Source organism: Podarcis bocagei (genome assembly GCF_964188305.1).
Source record: "Podarcis bocagei genome assembly, chromosome: 14".
NCBI classification, from domain to species: Eukaryota; Metazoa; Chordata; class Lepidosauria; order Squamata; family Lacertidae; genus Podarcis; species Podarcis bocagei.
Window position 1 is genome coordinate 55,778,242 of NC_138139.1, and position 22,946 is coordinate 55,801,187.

Below are 22,946 nucleotides of genomic sequence, written 5' to 3' on the forward strand. Positions count from 1 at the left end.
TGAAGGGACCCCAAGCCCCCAACTTGAACCCCCGTTCTTCCTCCCATCACAGAATGATTCACCCCAGCAGAGGGCATCTAGGGCCTCTCTCAGCATCAGGGGGCTCCTTCATTTTGAGGGTCTTGCCTTCCCTATCCAGGGGTAGCTTCTTGCCTTTCTGGTGTTAGAATCTGGGTTTCTGGCACTGCACGAAGGACACACTCCCCCGCAGCCCCACCTTCCGCCATCGAGCGCCAACGAAATGCCCAAGGCCCTTTTGGAAATGTAGCTAAAACGCTACCTGTGTGTTTTAATCACCACCTGGGCAACAAGTAACAAATCCCGTTAAAAAGGCCATTTTGAAAGGGTGCGTCATAAAAACAGGGCAGCGGGGGGAAAGAGTTCCGTAAAACAAGGCACGGCAAGAGGTTCCGGTTGCAGCAAACGAGTCTCCGATCCTCTGGGCTAAGGCAGCTCGGGTGCAAGAAGAAGCAAGCGTTTAAATTAAGTGCGCTGGGGAGCTGGGGAGGGGTCCCCCCCCCCGCTCAGTGGAGCTGCGCGTCCAGGTCGTACTTCTCACAGAACTTGTCCGTGAAAGGGATGCAGGTGAGGAACTCGCACCACTCGCAGCGGATGGGGTAGAAGTAGAAGAGGACCACCAGGCCCGACAGCAGCCCCGCAAAGACCAGCTGGAAGACGATGATCTGGCAGCGCTTGCGGTACAGGTCAAACTTGCCGAAGCTGATGTAGGGCAGGAAGGCGAAGGAGAGGAAGAGGCCGCTGACGAAGCCGCCCACGTGGGCGAAGTTGTCGATCCAGGGCAGGAGGCCGAAGGCGAAGAGGAAGAGGACCACGGCCAGCAGCTTGAAGAAGGCCCTCCAGGGACGCGCCAGGATCTGCCAGCTCTGGAAGAGCTCCACAAAGAGGCAGGCCAGGATGCCAAACTGGGAGCCCGCAGGGCCCACCTGAGAGGAGAGGGAGGCAGGCAGGCAGAGTCCCCGTTAGGCCTGCCTTTCGCGAAACACCTTCCCCCCTTGGGGGGGGCGTGGAGGGGAGGCAGTTGACAAGCTGCTTCCCTACAAGTAGGGCAAGGAGGGGCCCCCCCTCCAGGCCAGAAAAGGGGGGAGCCAGGAGGCAAACGCCCAGCAAAGGGAGCCGGAAGAAGAAGGAGCGGCCTGGGGTTGTGGGTGGACCGGAGAGCTGCCTTGGCCAGAGTCAGGCCATGGGCCCCTCAGACTCAGTTCTGCTTGCACAGACGAGCAGCAGCAGTTGCTCTGCTCTGGCAGGAAGGCTCCCCCAAGCTGTTGCCGGAGAGGCCTTGCCTGGGGCCATGTCCCTGCCCAGGAGGTGCCCAAAGGAAAGGGCTCCGTTGCCCCTGGCAGCCCCTCACCCACCTCAGCTCTGTAGGGCAGGAAGATGGCACTGGCCAGGTTGCCCGTGATGCCGCTCAGAAGGTAGATGATGGAGATGCGGTGCCAGCCAGCCAGCTTCTCCAGGTCTCGCAGGATGGTCATCTGGAAGCACACTGACACCAAGCAGTGCAGGATCCTGCTGGGCAGGGGAGAGGGAGGCCAGTTGGACCGGGGGGGGGGGGAGAGAGAAAACAACCCTCCCTCCCCTCCCCACACACCTTGCTGGTGTGTCCTGGTGGGGGCCCAGGGTGCCAGCCTTACCCTGCATGGAGGAACAGCGACAGCCACAGGCGGTACACCTGGTCTGGGACCTCTGGGTTGAGGAAGGGCAGGAGCCCACAGACATCATCCATGCAGTGCACCTGGGGGAGGGAGCACACCTGGGCTTAGCACTGCCAGGGCCTCACCCTGCTCTGAAAGCAACGCACAAGATTTGGCAGTCGGGGAGAGGGCGTTACCTGGGAGCAGAGGGTGGCCTCTTCGTGGAAGTAGCCGTGCATGAAGGTGCAGTATTCTCGAGATGTGATCTCACACCTGGGAGGAAAGAGGGCAGAGAGCTGGGAAGTTAAGGGGGGCAGCAGAAGGGCAGGGATGGGGAACGCACACAGTCCAAGCTGATCCCTTGGGGGGTGGCTGTCAATCTCCCCCCCCCTCCTCCCCGGAGTGGCCAATGGGCAGCCTGCCACCTAGCGCTGCCCCGCCTCCCCCAGGCCTCCCCCTACCTTCCCTTGGTGCCAATGCAGCAGGGGCGGCCCGTGATGGCGCAGTCCATGTGCGGGTGGTTGGTGTAGTTGCCAGCGCTGTTCTTGGTGCAGATCTGGAAGGAGAGGGGGGCAGTGGGTGGGGGCCTCCCTCCTCGGAGCACGTCCCGGCTGGAGGGGCCTCCTGCCGCCCCCCATCTCTGCAGGTCCCATGGGTGAAGGGAAAGGCACACCCCCCCCCCTCTGCCAGAGTCCACAGTTGGAGGGGCAAGAAAGTCTGTCCCTCTCCTAAGGGGCTTCCAGCAAGAGCCAAGGAAGGCCAGAGCTGCCCACCATTCCCCAGTCGTCGAATTATTATTATTATCTTAAAAATTTGGTTGCTTTAACCTGCCTAAGGCAACCTGTCATTGGAATTCCAGTCCTTGGAATGAGCGCTTGAAATGCCCAGCTGAGGACCAGGGCAGGAAGGGCCAGGAGGTCCCCGTGAAAAAGTTTTTAAAGGGAGACAACAAGATCTAAAAGCTGAGCTGCTACCTGCAGCTTCTTCCTCTCCCAGCACCAGGGGATCCCCTTTCCAGCACCAGGGATCCAAGACGGGATCTTGGATGAAGCTGAGCAGCCTTCCAGATTCCTTGTGAGAAAACCTGGCTAGGTTTCGTTCCGCTGTGGAGCCCCGGGGCTGGGGTTTCCTTTGCATTCTGCTCTGACCTTCTGCCTGATTTCCCCCTGCCTTTTCTTCCTAATGAAATTCCTTCGTTTGGCTGCTGTCATGTTTGCGGTTTCCAACTCCAGGGCTTTAGGATCCCCAGAGGTTGGGCCTTCAGGCTCCTGGGGGTTTAGGATCAAAGTTGCTGGGGACCAGTGCATTTTTCCAACATCCAGGATAGACTCGGAGACAGAGTGTATACCTGAAGGAGCGTCTCCACCCCCATCACTCAGCCCAGACACTGAGGTCCAGCTCCGAGGGCCTTCTGGCGGTTCCCTCCCTGCGAGAAGCGAGGTTACAGGGAACCAGGCAGAGGGCCTTCTCGGTAGTGGCGCCCGCCCTGTGGAACGCCCTCCCACCAGATGGCAAGGAAATAAACAACTACCTGACGTTTAGAAGACATCTGAAGGCAGCCCTGTTTAGGGAAGTTTTGAATGTTTGGTGTTTTATTCCATTTTGAATGTTCTGTTGAAAGCCACCCAGAGTAGCTGGGGAAACCCAGCCAGATGGGCGGGGTACAAATAATAAATTATTATTATTATTATTATTATTATTATTATTATTACTACTACTACTACTTCTACTATTGTTGTTGTTATAGTGGGCTGCCTCTGCACTCCAAGGAAACCACAAGGCTGTAGGTGGAGCTGAGGAGGGCCCTAGCTGAGGAAGTTTAAAAAAGAAATTGTTCTGGGGTTGCAGAAGTAAGGGGGGCCCAGCAATCTTACAGAGAGCAAGACCCATGGCTAGTTCCACAGGGCTGTTGTGCTGCAGTTGCTCCACAAAGGGCGCTGCTTTGGCCTCCCCCACTCTGTCGCAGGTGCAATTCCCTCCCTCCTCCCCCCCCAGTAGCCCCCAAATCGTCAGCAGGCTTACCGGCCACTTGGTGATGTCATCCGGCCACTCGTGGGGGTCCATGGAGGCTGGCTGTTCACAGACCCTGCGCAGGAAAGAGATCAGCATTGCTGGGGGGGAGCAGGAGGTGAACCCCGATTCCCTCACCTCCTCTCTGCTGTTCCTGGGGAGGTTCAGGCCGTCAGCGCAGCAGACTAGGCCTCCAGCACCCATCGACCGACCTACCTAGGGTCTTGGTGACAGACCGAGCCAAACTGCCGCTTGTCTCCTGCCAGCAGGGGGGCGCTGGGGTGCCGCGGCCATTTCACCCACACGGCCAGGGTGGACTGCAAGGGAGAGCGAGGGGGTGAGAGGAGGAGGAGGAGGGTCTCCCTTTGCAGGGAGTGGAGGAGCCCTGGCACCCAGGAGCAGGTGCCAGGCTGTGGGTGGTGGGTCAGAGAGAGGGGGCCCCCCCACCCAGTGTGGGTGCCCAGGCCAGCAGTGTCTCACCGAGCACTCCTCCGCAGGCGTCTGCACGCAGCCGGACTTGTCGTTGCGCACGCAGCAGGCGGAGTGCTTCTCCTTCTGGCGGGCAGCGCGGATGAAGCTGTGCACCTGCTGGTCCTGACGCATGCAAGGGGCAAACTTTGCGCCCAGGTGGATGAGGGCTTCCTGGGGGGGGGCAGCGGCATCGTTACTACAGATCGTTGCTTATCAAGCTTACAGGCCGCCCTTCATCAAGAGACCCCAGGGCAGCTGACAGCATAGAACTTGGCTGGGAGAATCTCAGCGTTGTGGGTTTGAGCCCCCGGCTGAGCAAAAGGTCTCTGCCTTGCAGAGGGCTGGACTCGGGGACCCTCAGGGTCCCGCCTGACTCTACAATTCCATGAAATTCTGTAAGTAAGAGTAAAAGGGAGGAAAAGACAATAACACACAACCTGCTTTAAAAGGCCGTGATGGATTGACAGGGAGAGGGTATCTCACGAAATGAAAAAAACTTTAAAATAACCTTTGTTAAAAAACACAGAAGCTTTTCTATTAGGAATTATAGGCACCAAGATTCCAAAGGAGCAGAAAATATTATTATGGATATGCAATTGGTTTTGTTTTAAAATGATATTTGTAAAATCAAATTTTAAAAAAATATTAAAAACAAGAGGCAAAGGCCTGGGAGAGGTGGAACGCTTCTGCCTGGCACTTGATGGGGTGCAAGGAAGGCACCAGGTGAGCCCCCCTGGGGAGAGCACCCCACAAGCCAGGGAGCCCCCCCTGAGAAGGCCACCGGCCTCAGAGCCACACCAGCCTGGGCCACTCACCGAACTGGGGCCGATCCAGAAGTTCTCCTGCTGCACATACTTCACGTTCTCGTAGACCCCGCGGTTTCTCAAGACCTGCCGAAAAGGAAGCCATGGCTCCTTGCAAGGGAGAGTTGGGGGGGCAAAAGGGCCCTGCAGATGCTCACCCCCCCTTCACCCCACCAGGCAAAGGAGCAGAAGCCTGGGAGGCAGGTGCCTCTTTGCGGGGGGGGGGAATATTCCTGGGTCTGTGGTCAAGGAAGGGGAAGGGGCCACAGAGGCAATGGGGGGTGGGCTGCAGCTGCCACCGGCTCCGCAATGGCCATGTTTTCTGCCACTCACCGAATCCACCGTCTCGTGCTGTGAAAACCCCACGGGGGCGATTCCGTAGATGGAGACGGCCAGGATGGTGATGAGCGAGTGGACAAAGGTGAGCCAGTAGGTGAAGAACGGCCTGCAGTGGGGAGAGGGGTCAGGTTGGCAGGGGGAGGCCCTGACTCGAGATCAGGAAGAACTTCCAGAGAGCAAGAGCTGCTCAACGGCAGAACAAGCTCCCTCTGCGGGAAGGAATCTCCTTGGAGGTAGGACATTGCATTGCCCGGGGTTGGGCTAGATGGCCTCTGGGGGTCCCTGCCCACTCTACAATTCTATGAGGAGCAGGGCAGTCCCTAGGAGCTCTGGCCCCTTCAGCCGCTGCAGCCCACCTGCAGAACCAAGCCCCCACCCGCTTGGTCACCTACCGGTGGTCATCCATGTCCTCAATCTGCTGCTTGACGAAGCTATCAATCCGCCTGCGATACGTCCGGTTGGTCAGCCGGCCCACCATGCCCAGCCCGTAGGGGCGCTTCTCCTTGGCAAAGAGCTTCCGGACGGGGACCCGGATGCGCTGCCCCCGCCGCTGGAGGCCCAGGCTCACCACCTCCTGCCGCAGGCGGACCTTGGGCTGCCCCACCTGCGCCCCCTCCTTCTGCTTCCGCCAGCCGCGCTCCAGGGGGCTGCAGGAGGAGAGAGAGGGGGGCACTCAGGAACGGCCACGGAATGCGCCCCCCATCGCCTGTGGGGCAGGGAGGGGTCTTCTGCTTGCAGGGCCCAAACCCCTCCAGCCCCTGCAGGGCAACTGAAGCTGCCGCAGAGCTGGCTTCCTGCTCAGCCGGTGATGCTCGGCACTCTTTTGAAAAGACAGCCCTTGGCTTTGGGGGTGACCTTTGCAATCATCCAAGAGGCCTATTTCTAGAGATGATGATTTTATAAAGTTTTTATTAAATTTTCTGATTAGCAATTTAAAATACTTATTTTAACATCCTTAAGATAGCAATGACTTCCCTTCTTCTCTTTCTGTGCTTCATTTGACATATCATAAATCCCAGCATATTTTACAAAAACTAAACCATTCAGTATTCCATTACAGTGGTATCTCTGGTTGCGAACCGGATCCATTCCAGAGGCCCGTTCGCAACATGAAAAGAGTGCAACCCGCAGCGGCGCATCTGCGCACACGTGGTTGCGATTCGCCACTTCTGTGCATGTGTGTGGCGTCATTTTGCGCTTATGCGCATGTGCAAGCGGCGAAACCCGGAAGTAACCCTTTCCGGTACTTCCGGGTCGCCGCGGGACATAACCTGAAAGAACGTAACATGAAGCGGACGTAACATGAGGTATGACTGTATTACATCCATCTAAACTTATTTACACTGTTGAATTTATCTTAATGCTTCCAGCGTTTTCAGGTGTACACCATTTCCCCACATATATTCAATAAATGTTTTCCAATCTTCTCTAAACGTACGTTCCTCTTCTTCTCTTACGTAATTCTAGAGATTAAACCCTTAAAGGATTTCGTGGCTGATTGAACGAGCGGAGGAGCCCCTTTTTGCAACTGGAAGCCCAGCAGACCGTGTCCCTGGCCCAGCTAAACAAATGCCTTTGCTGGGGCCGATTCGCAGGCAGACCCACTGCCTTGAGAGGCGAAGCACCTGAGCTTGTCCCCTGCAGCCGTCCCAGGGAGCCCCCTTCAAGTGCAAGCAAGGGGAGGCAGCAGGCAGGGAAGCTCGCTGTGGGGCAGCCCCACACGGGGTGTTGCAAAAGGCGGGCAAAGCTGCAGGCGCCAGAAGCCTCGCCTTGTGGCGCCCACTGGCCCAGAGAGGCTTGTCAGCCTTGCCAGCTGGAGAGAGCGACAAAGCATTGGGTAGCGTGCAGCTGGGACATGTGGCCAGCAAGCAGAGGACTCACAGCATCAGGTGACTCCTCTCCAGCTCAGTTCTGTCCAGCGCCCCCCCAGTGAGGCCGGGTTCCGGTTGTGGCTGCGGTTGCAGCTGCGGCAGCTTCGCTTCGGTGTCCTTGATGGCGCTTTCCGAGGGCGACTCAAAGACATCGTCGGGGTACGTGGAGAGCTCTTCGTGCAGGACTCCTTCCTGGGGAGGAGAGGGGGCGCTCAGCTGCAGAAGCCAGGCCCTGCCTCCTCTGCCACCCCCAGTGCCAGCGCCGGCCCTTCCTTACCCGAGCAAAGAAGGAGGTGTCCAGCTCCTCTGGGAAATCCCCCGTGTCTTCCTCCAGGAAGCTGGCCGGCGTGAAGCTGCGTTGCTGAGCCTGATGCAAGTTGCTGTCCCGCACGGACCGGCCCTGCCAGGGAGGAGAGATGGCAGAAGCCGTTGTGCAAATCCAGGCTGAAACAGCATTAGGAATGTATACCGTGCCCAGTTCTGGTCACCTCAGCTCAGAAAGTGTGGGAATGTTCAGGGAGGCAGGAGAGGATATATTGTTTTTTAATATCCTTCCTAACTTGCGCTATGTAGCAGAGTTTACATTCCCCCTTTTTACATGCACAGCAGATAGCTGGTTGCAGGCTCGTGTGAGCCTCTCACTATTATACAATTGAGTCTGTCTAAGATTGAATTGTACACTCCTGGTAAATTCCCTTGAATCCCTCTTAAAAGAATGAAGACACAACAATCTTATTTAAAGTCAATAAAAGAAGTTTACTCACATCAGTTCACAGTTTGATTCCTGAAGGCAGACTTAGTTACAAATTTGTAGATCTACCCCATATGGTGGAATAATCCCAGTGCTTCTGCTAGCTGAGACCTAGTAGAGCATTCCTAGCTAAAAATCTGGTCGAACGAAGAAGGAAAGGGTGCTGCGTGACTCATCCTTTTGTTACCTGGACAGGTAAGGTCACGCCCACCTCTAGTCACATGCAAGGAAGGATGCTCCAGGAGGAAACAGGAAGTTTTGACTGGCTGGACCAACATCCCCTTGCATGTCCACTCTAGGAAAACAAGGAATGTTGTACTTGACTGCTCCCAGTGGATTACATCCCACACAAAGGACATTGCAGAGTTGGAAAAGGTTCGGAAAAGGGTGACTGGAATGATCAAGGGGGTGGAAGGGGGTCCCCCAGTAGAAAAGCTGGCAGCGTTTGGGACTTTGTAGTTTAGAGAAAAGGAGAGAAAGAGCAGACGTGGCAGAAGCTTATAAAATTATGCCTGGCATGGAGAAAGTGGACAGCGCAAAGCTTTTCTCCCTCTCAGCATCCAAACTCGTGGGCATTCAACAGAGCTGAGCGTTGGAGGATTTGGGACAGATAAAATAAAGTCCTTCACACAGCACAGAATTAAACTGTGGAACTCCCTGCCACAGGGATGGCCACCAACTTGGGTGGCTTTAAAAGAGGATTAGGTCAATTCACAAAGCAGGAGATTTCTATAGAGAGAGGAAATCGATCAAAGAAATGGAATCGAAAGAGAAATTGGGAAATGTCCACTTCCCTCGGTTGACATGGCGACAAGTTAGTGCTTTCCTACACAATGAAATTGTTCAAACCTCTGCCATATGTGAGCTTTCCAATTTTGAAAATGTAATTCTTATTTCTCCATGCTATTCAAAAGGCATGATTTCAAATATCTATAAAAATTTAACTCAAACATGAACCCGGACACCAAACAGGTTCAAGGATGTCCTGGAACAGATTTAGAACCTGACAGAACTGAAGACACTTGGATAGCAATGGGGGGCAGAAATTCCTTTTCATAATATATCTGCTAAAAATAAACAATGGTCAATAAAGTTGATTCCTAAGTGGTCCAGGACTCCTAGAAGACTCTTGTACATAAATTCATCAGCATCAACAAAATGCTGGAAGGGATGTTCAGAAATGACATCCTAGTTCGACCTCTGGTGGGGTTGCAGGCATGGCCAAACTCGGCCCTCCAGATGATTTGGGACTACAACTCCCATCATCCATAGCTAGCTGGACCAGTGGTCAGGGATGATAGGAATTGTAGTCCCAAAACATCTGGAGGGCCAAGTTTGGCCAAGCCTGCAACTAGCGACTAGGCATATTGTCACCAGACTCTGTCTGACAACGCTGTATTCTGAAAAATCTCTTATGATCTTTTTTTGAAGGTTAATAAAAAAATATTTTTTCAGCTTCCTGAGCTCAGGAACCAAGAGGACTAAAACTTTTTAAAAGAATGGGGAAAAATATAATTTATTTAGGAGACCACTGCAAACAAATGAAAACATTAGCAGGATTTTAATCTCACTTGTAATGTAACAAACACTATGGATAATATGGATTGATATAAAATATAGATTACAGAATAATATGCAGTTTTAAATGTTAACAATAGGACCCATGAAGGCGATGGGGGGGGGAGTTTGAAGATTCAGATAGATATATAGATATAGATATAGATATAGATATAGATATAGATATAGATATAGATATAGATATAGATATAGATAGATGGGGATATGTATTTGGATTGTTACAAAATTATATTTGTAAAATCAAATAAAAATGATTTCAAAAAAATAGTTTTTTTAAAGAAATGACTGCTCACAGTACTCCAAATGTCCCTCTTCCTCCCTCCCTCTGCCTGGTGCTTGATGCCCCCCTGGACGTTCCGCCAGGCCCCCAACCAACCAAGGCGAGCAGGATTTCCTCGCTCAGTGAATGCCCCCCTTCCGCCAACCCCCCTGCCTTACCTTCACCAGGGCTGCTGCGGCTCGGAAGCTCATCTTGGCCACCGACTCCCTCTTCCTCCGCCGCGGCCACCGGTTGAAGCCTGACCGGGAGCTGGTGAAGGAGCAGAGAGACATGGCCCCTGGCGTGGCCGGCGTGTGGGGCATGCTGCAGCCCTCGCTGTCCTCGGCCATCCGGAAGGCCCTTCCCCGCGCCAGGGGGTCGATGATCTGGCGGTGTCAAGGTGGGAGGGGCCCGTTAGCTAGGGAGGGCCCTCGCCTCAGGCCGCCCTGCAGCTATGGAGACCGCGGGCGGCTGCTATGCAAGAGGGCACCCAAAGGAGGGAGTCCGTCCCAGGTAATAATAATAATAATAACAACAATAATAATAATTTATTTGTATCCTGCCCTCCCCGGCTGAGGCCGGGCTCAGGGTGGCTAACATCATAAAAACAATATGCATAAAAACAGACATCAATGAATTAAAATTCACTAGCATTGCTAGTGGCCCCCAAGCCCCCAGAGAAATGAGGTCACAGCATTATTTATGGCAACATCAGGGGTGAAATTATGTCAGTCGAAAGGAGACCTCTTGCTGACCTGGCCTGGGACAACGGGCCAGGTGTGTGCAGGTGTGGCCTCCCAGTTTCCTGAAAATGGGTTGGGCAAGCCCCCCTCCCTCGTTTGCCCCCTCCCCATGCCCCCGGCGCAATACACCCTTTTCCCAGCGCCCAGGAGTCCCGTGGGTGCAGGGCATCTCCTGCCCCACGCCCAGCAGCCCCCTCGCCCCACAACAGGGCCCCGGACCGGCTCACCCTCTGCATGCCCAGCTGGCAGGGTGGCACATAGAGCGGAGGCGGCGTCTCGGCGCTGGCCAGGGAGATGTTGTCCTGGCTGGGGAGGTCCATCTCTCGAATGACCTGGGGCTTCAGCTTCCCGTAGCGCAGGCTGCAGTGGCGAAGGCTCTTCCGCTGCCACTTCTGCGTGGCGTCGCTCTCCTTGCTGACGCCAAACCAGTCGGCCGTGCCCCTGAGAGGGGAAGGAGCAGAGGAGGAAGCAGCCAAACTCAGGGGGCCCAAACAGAAGGGCCCCTCCCGGGCCCCTGCGACGCTTTCGCCAGTCCCCCCACAACTGCAGCAAGATCCGACCGAACCCTCGCGCTCCCTCAGGCTGGACCAGCAGCAGAGTCGCCCCCCGGGGGGAACCGCTGGCAAGCTGGCTGCCAAGGTTAGCCATTTTGCTGCTGCTATTAGTGTGTCTGTCACAGGGTGGCCTGGGGGGGGGAACCCCACATTAGTAGAGGTTATTCACAACCGGCAGGCAGGGGCAGAGTTTTGGCTGCAGGCGGCTGCCACAGCGCTGCACTTCTGAGCTCAATGCAGTGCTGTGGGAGCTGCGCCCGGGCAGCCTTCCCTCTCCCGGTGCCCATCCTTGCAGGGTTGGGGGGCACAGAGAGAAAGGGAGAGCCACAAGGGTCCCACCACAGGGCCAGAGACCACTCTGCAGGTCAGAGAACCAAGCCTGTTAGTGGACTCGCACTCGGTCCAAGCCGGACAATCCAAGACCCAGTTGGAAACCAGGCCAGCCCAGTTGCGCCAAGGCAAGTGGGTGGCAAGCAGTGGGGCCATGCCAGGTTTGGGGTGGGCAGGTGCGTGCATGTGGGGGGAGGGATAGCAAATGGTCACCTGTTGGCTGTGAGATGGGGAGAGGGATGGGCAGGAGGAGCAGGCATTGCTCCTGGGGACCCACATGCACGTCACACACATGCACTGGGGCGGGGGGTGGGTGGGGGGGTCACACCAGCACTGCAGGTACCTGAAGACCGTTTTGGGCAGAGACTGGTGTCTCCTGGGGGGCCTCCTGCCCACCTGGCGCCCCTGAACAGGCAAAGTCTGAGTCATCTCAAAGCGGACCTGCCTGTTGCAAAGAGAGAGAGCTGAGGGGGCGCCGGTGGTGGGGGGCAGAGGAGGCGGCCTAGTGGTGCCCAGGGACCCTGGCAGGGGCTTCCTACCCAAGACCCTTCCAAGGCTGGAGGGGTGGGGCAGGAGAGAAGGACCTTGGCTCCTTCCAAGAGCCTTTGCCAACCTGCTGCCCTCCTGGGGTTTGGAGGGAGAGCTCTGACCCCATTAGCCCAGTGCCCCACAGATGCGCTGGCCCAGGGGGCTGATGGGAGTTGGCATCCCAAACATCTGCAGGGCACCAAGTTGGCAAAGGCAAAAGACCCAGATGAGGAGGAGAAGGAGCTGGTGAGGAGGATGTAACCCAGAAGAGTTTAGGCTGGAGGAGAGGAGGCCCGAGAGCATCTTTGGGTCCCTGAAGGGCCGTCACAGGGAAGATGGAGCGGATTGTTTTCTCCTCCTCTGGAGGGCCAGGATTCGAACCCATGGCTTCAAGTTACAAGAAAGGAGACTCAACATCAGGAAGAACTTTCTGCCGACAGGGGAAGAGACTTCTTCCCTCTCCTTCCTTGGAGGGTTTTGAGCAGAGGTTGGGCGGCCATCTGCCATGGATGCCATCATTGGGGTTCCTGCATTTCAGGGGGTTGGTCTGGATGACCCTCAGGGTGCCCCCCATCACGCTCTGATTCTGCGATCTTACCTCCGGATGGTCTGGGTGATGGAGGTGTGTCGCTGGAGGACGGGGCGCCGCAGGTCGCCGAAGGGGGAGGGGAAGCGGGTGTGTTCGGTGGGCATGCTGACGCTGCGGAGGAAGGCCCGGTGCTTGGGGGGCTGCCGAGGGAAAACAAAAGGGGTTGGAGCAAAACTGGGGGGGGGGGCGAGGCACTGGCTGCAAGACTGCAGGCATGGGAATCCCCCAACCCCTCACTGGTGGGGCGCCCAATCCTCTGGCCCTCTCCCTTCCGGCCTCACAGGGGAGCGTGGTCTAGTGGTTAGAGCAGAGAGACGGGGCACAGGGGTCCCCCACTCGGCCACGAAGCTCACAGGGTGCGACTGTCTCTCAGCCTAACCTACCTCTCAGGGTTGTTGTGAGGATAAAATGGGGGGGCAGGGACCGCTCCCTGAGCTCCCGGGAGGAAATAGTGGTATGTAAATAATAATAATAATAATAATAATAATAATAATAATAATAATAATAATAATAATAATAAATGTTATTTATACCCCGCCCTCCCTGACCAGAGGCAGGCTCAGGGTAGCTAACACCAATAAAATCACAGTAAAAAACATAATTGGGGGGGGGGGGGAGCCAATTTAAAATACAGGTTAAAATGTAATAAAATAGGTTCTTTTTATCATATGTGGTGGTCTTGTGGTAAGGTTAAGGCTTGCTGGGAAATGATATACAATGAAATGAAAAGGATGTTTAAAATAATGTTTGTAAAAAAAGCCCAGAAGCTTTTCTCTCGAGAATTATAGGGACAGAACTACATAAATTGTAAAGAAACTTATTCATGTGTGCGACTACAGCGGCAAGAACATTTCTTGGCCCAAAAAGGAAAGAAGCAGAAGTCCCAGCAAAGGAAGAATGGATACAAAAACTTACGGAATAGGTAAGAAATGGCAAAACTTACTGGAATAAGAAGAAATCAAGATAACAAACTTCTTATAAAAGAATGGAAACGGTTTATTGGATATTTAGAGATAAATTGTAAGCAGATAACAACACTGGCAGGATTACTGTAATAACCTGCAGTTACATGAGAGTATATATTCAAAGAAGATACCGTAAATGAGTGAGTTAAGTTAATTTGGCTGTGCAGAAGATATTGAAAGTAAATTTAAGGAACCGCAGAGAGAGGGGGAAGGAAGTCAAGTTTTAAAATGTCAAAGTGATCGTAAAATTGGTGAAATGTATATATCTGAAAAATAAAAATTTAAATTTTAAAAATGTAAGAGATGATAAAAATGGCTACCTGTGCCATGGCTGGTTCCTCAGCCAACACCGCTGGGGCGGGAATGTCCAGCGTCAGCCCCGGGGGCTTCTTGCGCTGCAGACTGCTGGTGCTGGCCCGGCGCACCTCCGACATGGTCCTGTCAAGCCTGGGGGAGGGCAGAGGAGGGGTCAGCAGGGGGTCTCCAAAGGCCTGGCTGGCAGCAGCCAGAGGGCCGGCCAAGGGGGCTTCACACGGCCCCCCAAACATGATCTAGAATCCCAGCATTGCAGCCTTGGAAGAGAGCCCGAGGGTCTTATTAAAAAAAAAAGGTTTTATTAAATTTGACAGTTTTATATTCATCACAATCACCATTATCACATAAAAAGAAAAAACTTTAATTCCCACTCTCCCCCCCGTGACTTCCCTCAACTTCCTCTTTTGGTTCTCTATTTGCTTCTCCTGCATATCTGTTCTATCTGAATACTGCAATCTTTAAATTAAATATTGTTACACTCGTCATTTTTGTACCATCATTCTCTGCAAATTGTATCTTACACTTGTTTCTTTCCAGTTATCTTCATTTCTGTGTTTGTTTTGTAGACTGTAAGTGTTTACTCAAACTCTGCTAGTGAGTCCACTTCTTTACAATGTTTCGGTAAATGCACCATAAACGGTTCCCAGTCTTTTTTAAAGTCTCAATTGTCCTTTTGAGTGGATTTTCAAAGTGGAAAATTTAATAAAAATGAATTAAAACAAAAAGTCTGTATTGCCCTTGCCTCCTAGGATCATCCATTCCAACCCCCTGCAATTCAGGAATCTGACGCTGAAGAGGCAGCGAGGGCAACAGGCCTGGATCTCTGACAGCCTCCTCCCCCAGGTGGAGAGGCGTCCTCAAGCGTTTGCTGGGTCCACCTCAGCCCTACCCATTGGTCCTGCTGGCTGTGCCTGGAGGGAAGCAGGATGGTGAAGGCCGGCCTGTAATCTGGAGCAACCCCACCTTACCAGGCTGCCCTTCCACAGAGGGAGCCCAGCAGAGCCGTCTTTCCCACAGGGCTTAGTGGTGCGTCGCGCCAGGGAGCCGGCCTCTCAGGGGCACCCCAGCAAGTGGGGGGAGCTGCGCGGCTTTGCCGGCGGCCTCCCCTTTCCCTGCATGCCCGCCAGCTGTGCCCCACCAACCATAAGACTGGCAGACGCACAGCTTCCCTCCCAAGCCTCTGCAGGGACCGCTCTACTCACCAGGAGGTTTGGGAGGGGGGCAACTTCACTCCCAGGCATCTGTGGGGATCGCTCTCCCACAGCAGCATGGGGGGAGTCCCCCCCCCGATGGCTGGCAGTGCGCAGCTATGGCCACCCCAACACTATCTGTGGTAATTTGGGGGTGCTGGGCAGATATTTGCACCCCAGTGCCACATCTTCTAAAGACGGCCCTGGAGCCCAGCAAGGCAAGGAAGACACCCCCCCACACACACACACTGGCCACATCCTGGCAGCCCCTTTGGCGGTGCCCACCATCCAAGCCCCTCCAGGCAGAAATAAGCGTAAATTTATTTTTTTTATGGCGCACACAGATAGCAGTCACACAGAAAAACCAATCCATCCCCCTTCAGAAATTAGGAAATATTCCCTGAGGATAATACACTTCATTTGAGGCCAAGCAACCATCCCAAAGCCATCTGGGTTTCCCAATACTTCTTTTCACTTGCAAATCCTCCAATCCCTGTGAATAGAGGAACTTCCTGGCAGGAACAGGCGACCCCTCTGCAAAACTAGCCGGGCAAGTATTTGTCAAAAGCAAAGCAGGCCTGTCAAAAGAGCATGAATAGGTGTAAGTCTGGGGAACGGAGTCAAGGACTCAGGTGCGGTTGTACCTGGGAAGCTGAGCAGCTTGGCTCCCGAACAAATCGGCTTCTGAGCAATCGAAACCCGGAAGGGAGTGTTCTGGTTTTCAAATGATTTTCGGAGGGCAAACATCCAGTGCGGCTTCCGATTGGCTGCAGGGAGCTCCTCTGGCAGAAGCCGCACTCTGGTTTTCAAATGGTTCCGGGAGTCAAATGGGCTCTGGGAATGCATTCTGTTTGAGAACCAAGGGACAGTGGACGCTCGGGTTGTGAACGTGATCTGTGCAGGAGGGACATTCACAACCCGCAGTGTTCACAACCCGCAGTGTTGCGTCTGCGCATACACAGGTTGCGCTTTAGCGCTTCTGCGCATGCACAAGTGCCGAAACCTGGAAGTAACCCATTCGGGTACTTCTGGGTTTCAGTGCATCCTTAACCTGAAGCATCTGTAACCCGAGGTATGACTGTATGTACCAGTCCTAAGGAAGTGGCCAAGTAAGGCAATCAGCATCTTCAGGTCCCTTGACAGACAGGAGAGAAGCCACACTCTTGGATTTCTGTTGTAGACGCCTCTTCCTGAGATGCTTGTATTACGCTTTCAGGAGGCCTGCGGCTAATCATAGAATCATAAGAGACGGAAGGGACCCTACGGTCATCTAGTCCAGCCCCCTGCAAGGCAGGAATCTCAGCTCAAGCATCCCTGACAGGTGGCCCTCCCCCCGCCTCTCCCAGGAAGGAGAGACCACAGTCTCCCAAGGGAGACTGTCTGAACAGCTCTTATTGTCAGAAAGCTCTTCCTGATGTTGAGTCGGAAAAGTCTTTCAAAGCTGCTACACACCTTTGTTTGGGGTCCTCGCCTCCTTGCAAATGGCAGTGGGAAGATTCCCCCTTTCTTCCAGCTTCCGCTCATTCGTCTCAGACTGATAATGGACTTGGGAGGCTTTGAGCCCCTTGGGGAGCTGAGCTGTAAAAGCCAACCTCCAATTTTCATACAACAGAAGGAGCCCAGGAGCCCCATCGGGGCTTATCCTGCGCAGGCTAGTGCTGAGCCCCTACCTTTCGACTTGCGAGGTTCCCCACACAAACACACACACACACTGGGTTGCAATTTTGTGGGTCAGCTTTGGCTGGGAGAGGCAGCCCCCCATTAGCCTCTGCCAGCCCAATAGCACAGCTGCTACCCCCCCCCGCCAAGTCCATGGCAGGAGGCAGGCAGCGGCACCCCGACCCCAGAGGCTGCCCTTGGGACTGGCGTTCCCACACTGCCGCCTCTGCAACAAAGGCCAGCGGCCAAGTCCCCCCCCCCCAGCTGCTTCCTTGGTCCCACAGGAAAGCCAGGCAGGGACTGCACATCCTGCCCCCCGCCTCTTCCTGCTGCCCCCAACAGACAGACAGGCCTGCAAGCTTCCTCTTCGGACATCGCCCAGGCCCCCACGCAGCCCCCCACCAGCAAAACGCCCAGGGGCCGCCCAGAATGAGAAAGGGACCCGAGGGCCACACAGCCCAACCCCTGCAACACAGGAATGGCAGCCAAGGGGTCTAACTCTGCGGGGGAAAGCTTCCTGTTGTTCCTCTGCCCCCTCCCCACCGGAAAGGGGTGGTGGCTGCAGGCTCTGATCCCCCCCCTTAACATCTGCAAAATGATTAAGGCTGATACATTGTGTTACAGGATTTTATATTATTTTTAAAGCTAGGTAACTTCCCTGAGCTGTCAAGTTGAAAGGATACATTCATGTTTAACATTTGCAACATTTAACAACTTTGAAGATGTGCCCCCCCCCCCCGTAATTTCCATAACAGTTGGAAGGACAAAAATATAACCTCCTATGACAACTCCTGCAACCCATGAGCTTTCAGGCAAAGATCATGCATGGACAAATGTAAAGATCTTTGGAAAGTATTGATCGAAACCACAGTAACAAACGAATCAATGTATCTTCAAGGGAAAGAATAAGTAGATCCATTTGCATATATCGCTCTGTAGGCTTAATTATATTCCATTGCTATTTTGTTAGTGCTCTTTTCCTCTGCTTCTGTTTATTTTTAATGCGTGTAACCTTTTTATTCCCCCTCCCCCCCCCGCCAATTTAACTCCTTGTAATACTCTCAATGAAATATGAGGAAACAAGAAAGGAGATTCCCACAAAACATTAGGAAGGCCTTTCTGGGGGTGAGAGCAGCTTGAGAGGGGAAGGGGCATTTAGGGAGAGGTCGGGGGGGGGCATCTGCCAGGGATGCTTTAGCTGCGAGTCCTGAACTGGATGACCTTTGGGTCCCTTCCACCTCTATGATTCCATGACCTTTAAGGGAAGTCACCTCCATCTTCCTCTCAGAGCAGATGCCCACAAGCCCTGGGCGGGAAGAGCCAGAGAGAGAGAGAGAGAGAGAGAGAGAGAGAGAGGAGGACATTCCTAAGAACCGGCAGCTCAGCTCTCGCCTCCCTCCAGGAACCAGAAAAGCCAGTTTAGGGCTCAGATCTTTCCCACAGGCCTTTCTGACTTCTTCTCTGGGGACACTCCAGGATGGCCAGAGCGTCACAAGAACGGCACCAGACATTCACCAGACCCCAAATCTTTTCCCCTTCCTGGCCTGAGAGGCTGCAAATTCTACTCCCCCCTCCAGTTGACCAACACACAGAGATGCAGGTGGCCAGGGGCAGCCCAGCCCCCTTCACCGCCTGCCCCCCTGCCAGCCCCCTCTCCCCTCCTCCCTAGGCGGCAGCTCCGCCATGACCACAAAGCCCTGAGACAAAGGGCGACGCAGATTTTCCAGTGGGCATCTCTCTGCTCACAAAGGGGCCATTCTCATGAGCAGGGAAGAGGGAGGCGGCTGCCCCCGCCTCCCACGCAGGGAGATGGCACAACCAGCCTGCCCCCCCCCCAAGTCCAGCAGGGCCTCTGGTGCAGATGCAGAGGGAAGGCAAAACACAGCCGAGACCACCACACCCCCCAGTCCCCAAACTTGCCTCCACCACCAAGAATACACACACAAAGTAACATTTCTAGCAGGTGCCGGTGGGGGGGGGTCAAGCCAGGCCTCATCCTGGCCCCCATCCCACTGCCTCCCCTCAGAAGGCGCTGTAAGACCCCTTGGGATGCAGGTGACCCCAGCAGGCCCCAGGCCCACAGAGCCCCCCCCCCCGATGCCAGAACCGCTGCAGAAAGGGAACTGAGGCAGAGTCAGCTGAGGTCACAGTTGGGGGGGCAGGGAAAGGTCGTCCTCCCCACCTCGCCACGCAGCCCAGGGGGCAGCAGGGGGCAGCAGGGGGCACCAGGGCCACCAGGCCACAGCTCACCCACCACGCCAGGAGATAGGGCAGGACTCACCCCACGCCGCAACCTCAAGCGCAACCCACCCAAGAAAAATACCCGCTGTGTTTCAGCCTCCGACTGCTGGCCTGGGACATTTTGCATCCCTGCTGGAGAATCTGGACTCTTTCCTGCCAGAGGAAGACCACACATACAAGGACAACAACAGGAAGGAAGGAAGGAGCAGGCTTCCTGCTTGCCACGCCATCCGACTCGGGAGGGAGGCATCCCCCGCTGGTTCTGCTGCAGCCACAAAGGGCGAGGCGAAGGGGACCCCCCCCCCAGCTCTGCTGGTGCATGCAGCCCACCTGGGGTGCCCACCTCCAGGCCTGGCCCAGTCATCACAGCACCAAAGCTGGCAGCCCCACGGAAGCCATTCCAGAAGGGGGGAAGGGGCGGCTGTGAGCAAAAGCGTCCCGGCCCCTTCCTCACTTCCAAGCGCCCAGACTCTCTCCCGCCTCTCGAGCACCCAAGGGCTCTGGCCTGGAAGAGATCTACTTGGGGGCCAGGCTCCACTGGTGGCAGAAACCATCAAAAGGTGCGTCGACAGAACCTAAAACGGCCACGCAATTCCAGAATCTGAACGGCTGCGGCCAGTTTTCTTTTGCGGCACATCGGAAAGGAGGCAAAAGTTGGGTCTGGAAGGAAGAGCAAGGCAGAAGGGGAGCCTGATTTCTGGCTGGGAGCAAGGGGGGGGGTCCACCTCACCCAGTAGTATCCTGCTTCCCACAGTGCCCAACCGGGTGCCCATGGGAAGGAGGGGCATGAGCGCAATGCCCCCTTCCGCTGGCATGAAGATGCAGACTGTCTGAACAGGGACAGGGAGAGAACTGCCACATCTTGAATGGCAAATCAAGTTGATGCCCTATGCCAAAATGGCAAAATTAACTGGGAAGCTCAGGAATCAAGAAGACAAGGAATTTAAAAAAGAATGGGAAATGGTTACAATGTATATACAAAATCATTGCAAACAGGTCAGAACATTAGCAGGATTTTAAATACACTTGTAAAGTAGCAGAACATATAGAAAATTTAGGAAGATGAAAACTTGGAAGACGTACTGATATGCAGTTGAAAATAGAATTAAAAGGACCCATGGAAGGGATGGGGGGGAGTCAAGAGATTCAGAGTAATCTCAATATTTGGATTTTGTACTCTTTTATATTATATGTTAAAAAGAACTGCCGCATCTTTAGAATTCCTTCTTCCCATCCTGCAAAAAAGCCTCTTTCTCTTCTCTTTACACTGGTCATCCCTTGCAGAATTCTGCCCCACCGGCTGGGCTGCCCTGGCCCAAATCCTGCCCTGGGTCAGGGCTGCGCAGAAGAGGCCTGACTCGCTTGCCTTGCTTTGGCCCTGCTGAGGACGCAAACTGGCAGCCAGGTTGCTCCAGGGCAGGCTTTGCCACATGGTGCCAATCCACGCCGCTCAGAGTCCCTTCTGCCCCTCCAGACCTGGAACATTGGAGGAGAGGCACCAGGGGACTCTGTCCTTCGCCCAGGGCTGTCTTAAGCATATGCGGCACCAGGGTGCAAAGATCTGCCCCGTGCCCCCCCCAGTTGCCCAGTCCCAGGCGCGCAGGAGGGTAGAGTCAGCCGGCCGCCTCAGCTCTTTGCTGGCTCGGTCGCCCCCAAACTCGCAGCACAGAGCCACCCACAGCAGAAGAGCCCGCCACAGCGCTCTGATCAAGGGGTGAGCTCTTCCCCGGACTCAACTCTCCAGCCCCGGATTCTCAGCCTGGCACCCCTGAGAGCCCAGTGCCTGGGTGCCCCGCACCCCCAGCGCCTGCAGGAAGACGGCCTGCGTTTGCCAAAGGCCCAGAGGAGAAGGAAGCAGGAAAGCGTGGAAGGGGGACAAGGGAGGAACGCTCCTGACTCCCAGGACCAGGCTGCCCAGAAATGCCCACCCAGCTGCACCTGCCCCAGAGTTCAGAGGAGGAAGGAGCTTCTTCTGGGGTTTCAGACCGGGCAGCTCATGATTTGCATGTGGCATTTGATGCCAGGTCCCATGACAGTCTGGAAAAACCACACCTCCGAAAGGCTGAGGAAGGGCTCAGGGTCAGGCTGGGAGGAGGAATTCCCCAAGTGATCCTCCAGTCCAGGAATCCAGGAACACGGGTGGCATGGATGAGGCCCTGGAGGACAGCGGAATCTGAAGGGGACCCCCCCCCCAAGCAGGAGGGGCTGCACATCCCGCTGAGGACAAAATCAGACTTTTAAGGCCAACCTGCCAAAGCGCAGATCTTCACTGGGGAAAATCACATCCCCGGAGACACCCAAGTGGGAAATGTTAGGAGCGAGCGCGCAAGGAGGTGGTGGGATGGAGCTAGGAAGCCGCAGCAGGGGCGGAAAGGGTTCAGCAAGAGCCCCCACCCCACCCACCCCCACCCCAAAACTGGGGAGCAAAAAGCCCAGCCAAACCCAGATGGACTCACTCCGGAGGGAACAGGCGAGAGTCACGCCGGCACTGCACAGCTGCAAACACCACACGCGGGCGAGGGAGAGAAACTCCGCGCAAAAACGCTCAGGATACAGACCAGCCATGGAGCGGGGCGGGGGGGGGGGCGCATTACAGGAAAAGTCTCCCAACTCTCCCGGCGGATGCAGAAGCTGCAGGCTGGGGAGGGAAGACCCCGCCCGGCCCCCCGCTTTCAGCTCGGGGGTTCAGGACGTGCCCAAACAAACGGGATAGCCAAGGTCCCCCTGGCTAGACGGAGGGGGGTGTTCCCGACAAGCTGGCTTGCCCCCCCTTGCTAAAGGAGACCCTGGCCCGCTTGGGATCGAGCCCAAGAGGGGCTCTGGCCCGCGGGCAGCCGGCTGGGCGTCCGGGGGGGGGGCATCGGCCTCGGGGGGCGCGCCAGCCGGCTGCCCGCGGGAGGCCTCCCTCTCGACGCCGCCTCCTTCGGGGGCTCCGGGCCGAGGGACCCCCGGGCCAAGCCGGAGCCGCCCGCTCGCCCGCCCGCGCAGGGCGATCCCGCGGCGAGCCCCCGCCCTCCCGATCCCCGCGGCGCCCGCTCACCGTGGCTCCGGGGAGCGAGTGGCGCTGGCCGGGCGGCCATGCAGCGAGGGGGCCGGCGTCGGCGCGGCCCGGCCTGGAGCGCGAAGGGCGGCCCGCCCGCCGGGCGACGGCGACGGAGGCGGGCCGGGCGTGACTCAGGCCTCAGGAATGCGCCCTGGCCGGCCAGCGCCGCGGAGGCGGAGGACGGAGCCCTCGCCGGGACGGCCGCGCCGAGCCAGGAGGCCGCCTCCGCCGAGCGGGGAGCCTCCGCGCCTTGGAAGGCAGGCAGGCCGGCAGGGACGGGGAGCCGGAGCCGCCAGGACGCGCCGGGGCGGCGGCCCCCCGACGGGCTGCTCCGGCGCCGGGGCGGGACGGGGATCCCCGCCGCGGAAGCGGCGCCTGCGCCTCGAGGGACCCGGGGAGGCTGTCCGTACGCTCACCTGGCCGCCCGGGAGCCGCTGCGCTCCAGTCGCCCCCCGGAGGGAACCTGACCATGATCGGCCCTAACCGACGGGACCCCGGGACGGTTGGCCGTCGAACGGGCAGGGTTGGGTCGGAACGGGAACCCCAGACTGTCGCTGAAGCCGTGGGAACAGGGAGCCTCCGGCTCTCACCTTCCATACACGTGAAGGTGGGGTAGAGCCCCCAGCACAGTCACGTCGGACTTCAGAAGAGGAAGCTGAACCCCCACGAGGGTTTGGGTTCAGAAAGGGATCCGAGAGGCAGAGTCGAGGGGATCCAGTCTCTCCGCAATGCTTGGGAGGCGCTCAAAACCACCCCGTGAGAAGCGCAGATAAAATGCAGAGACGCGTCCAGAGAGGAACCGGGAGGGCCCCGAGGATGCCAGCGTGGTTAACCAGCGGAGTCAAAGACGCGGGAGAGGCCAGGAAGCCTTCCTTCAAACAATGCAAGTGTGGAAAATGGAAAAAGGGCATGCACACTTTGGGGAAAGAAATGCAAGCACATTGAGGGGTGCAAAAAATGGGGGAAACAAAAAATATTAACTGCATGAGTAGCAGGAGAGTGTCCAGGGGCAGTTGGGCCCTTGGATGGCGAAGGGGTCAAAGGTGTGCAAAAAG

The 22,946-nt window shown here is 56.0% G+C and overlaps 1 protein-coding gene across 5 annotated transcripts; it reads right to left on the bottom strand.

The window, feature by feature from the left end:
* Positions 1–254: 254 nt before the first annotated feature.
* Positions 255–21,963, bottom strand: RHBDF1 (rhomboid 5 homolog 1). 5 transcript variants are annotated; one of them, XM_081170748.1, is made up of 19 exons: positions 21,889–21,959; positions 13,764–14,036; positions 12,488–12,618; positions 11,705–11,806; positions 10,705–10,918; positions 9,914–10,120; positions 7,424–7,546; positions 7,157–7,338; positions 5,668–5,922; positions 5,270–5,381; positions 4,949–5,023; positions 4,143–4,304; positions 3,879–3,979; positions 3,675–3,738; positions 2,114–2,208; positions 1,850–1,925; positions 1,653–1,753; positions 1,374–1,530; positions 255–944 (listed from the first exon to the last, which is right to left on the bottom strand). In XM_081170748.1, the coding sequence occupies exons 2-19, from the start codon at positions 13,989–13,991 to the stop codon at positions 525–527; spliced, it is 2,805 nt and encodes a 934-aa protein (XP_081026874.1). In that variant the 5' UTR covers positions 13,992–14,036; positions 21,889–21,959; the 3' UTR covers positions 255–524. The 5 variants fall into 5 exon arrangements, 3 of the variants coding, with proteins under 3 accessions (XP_081026874.1, XP_081026875.1, XP_081026876.1); XM_081170749.1 differs by having other exon boundaries at positions 1,374–1,527; positions 21,889–21,958; XR_014002145.1 differs by having other exon boundaries at positions 806–944; positions 1,850–1,924; positions 2,117–2,208; positions 21,889–21,963.
* Positions 21,964–22,946: the final 983 nt, after the last annotated feature.

What these genes read in the sequence shown, in the direction of transcription:
- RHBDF1 (XM_081170748.1), bottom strand. Translation starts at nt 13,991, where the DNA reads ATGTTTGGGGGGCCGTGTGAAGCCCCCTTGGCCGGCCCTCTGGCTGCT. An exon ending in CGCCTGCGGAGGAGTGCTCG is followed by an intron (nt 3,980 to 4,142) that starts GTGAGACACTGC and finishes TCTCCCTTGCAG; the next exon opens with TCCACCCTGGCCGTGTGGGT. An exon ending in TCGCTGTTCCTCCATGCAGG is followed by an intron (nt 1,531 to 1,652) that starts GTAAGGCTGGCA and finishes TCCCCTGCCCAG; the next exon opens with CAGGATCCTGCACTGCTTGG.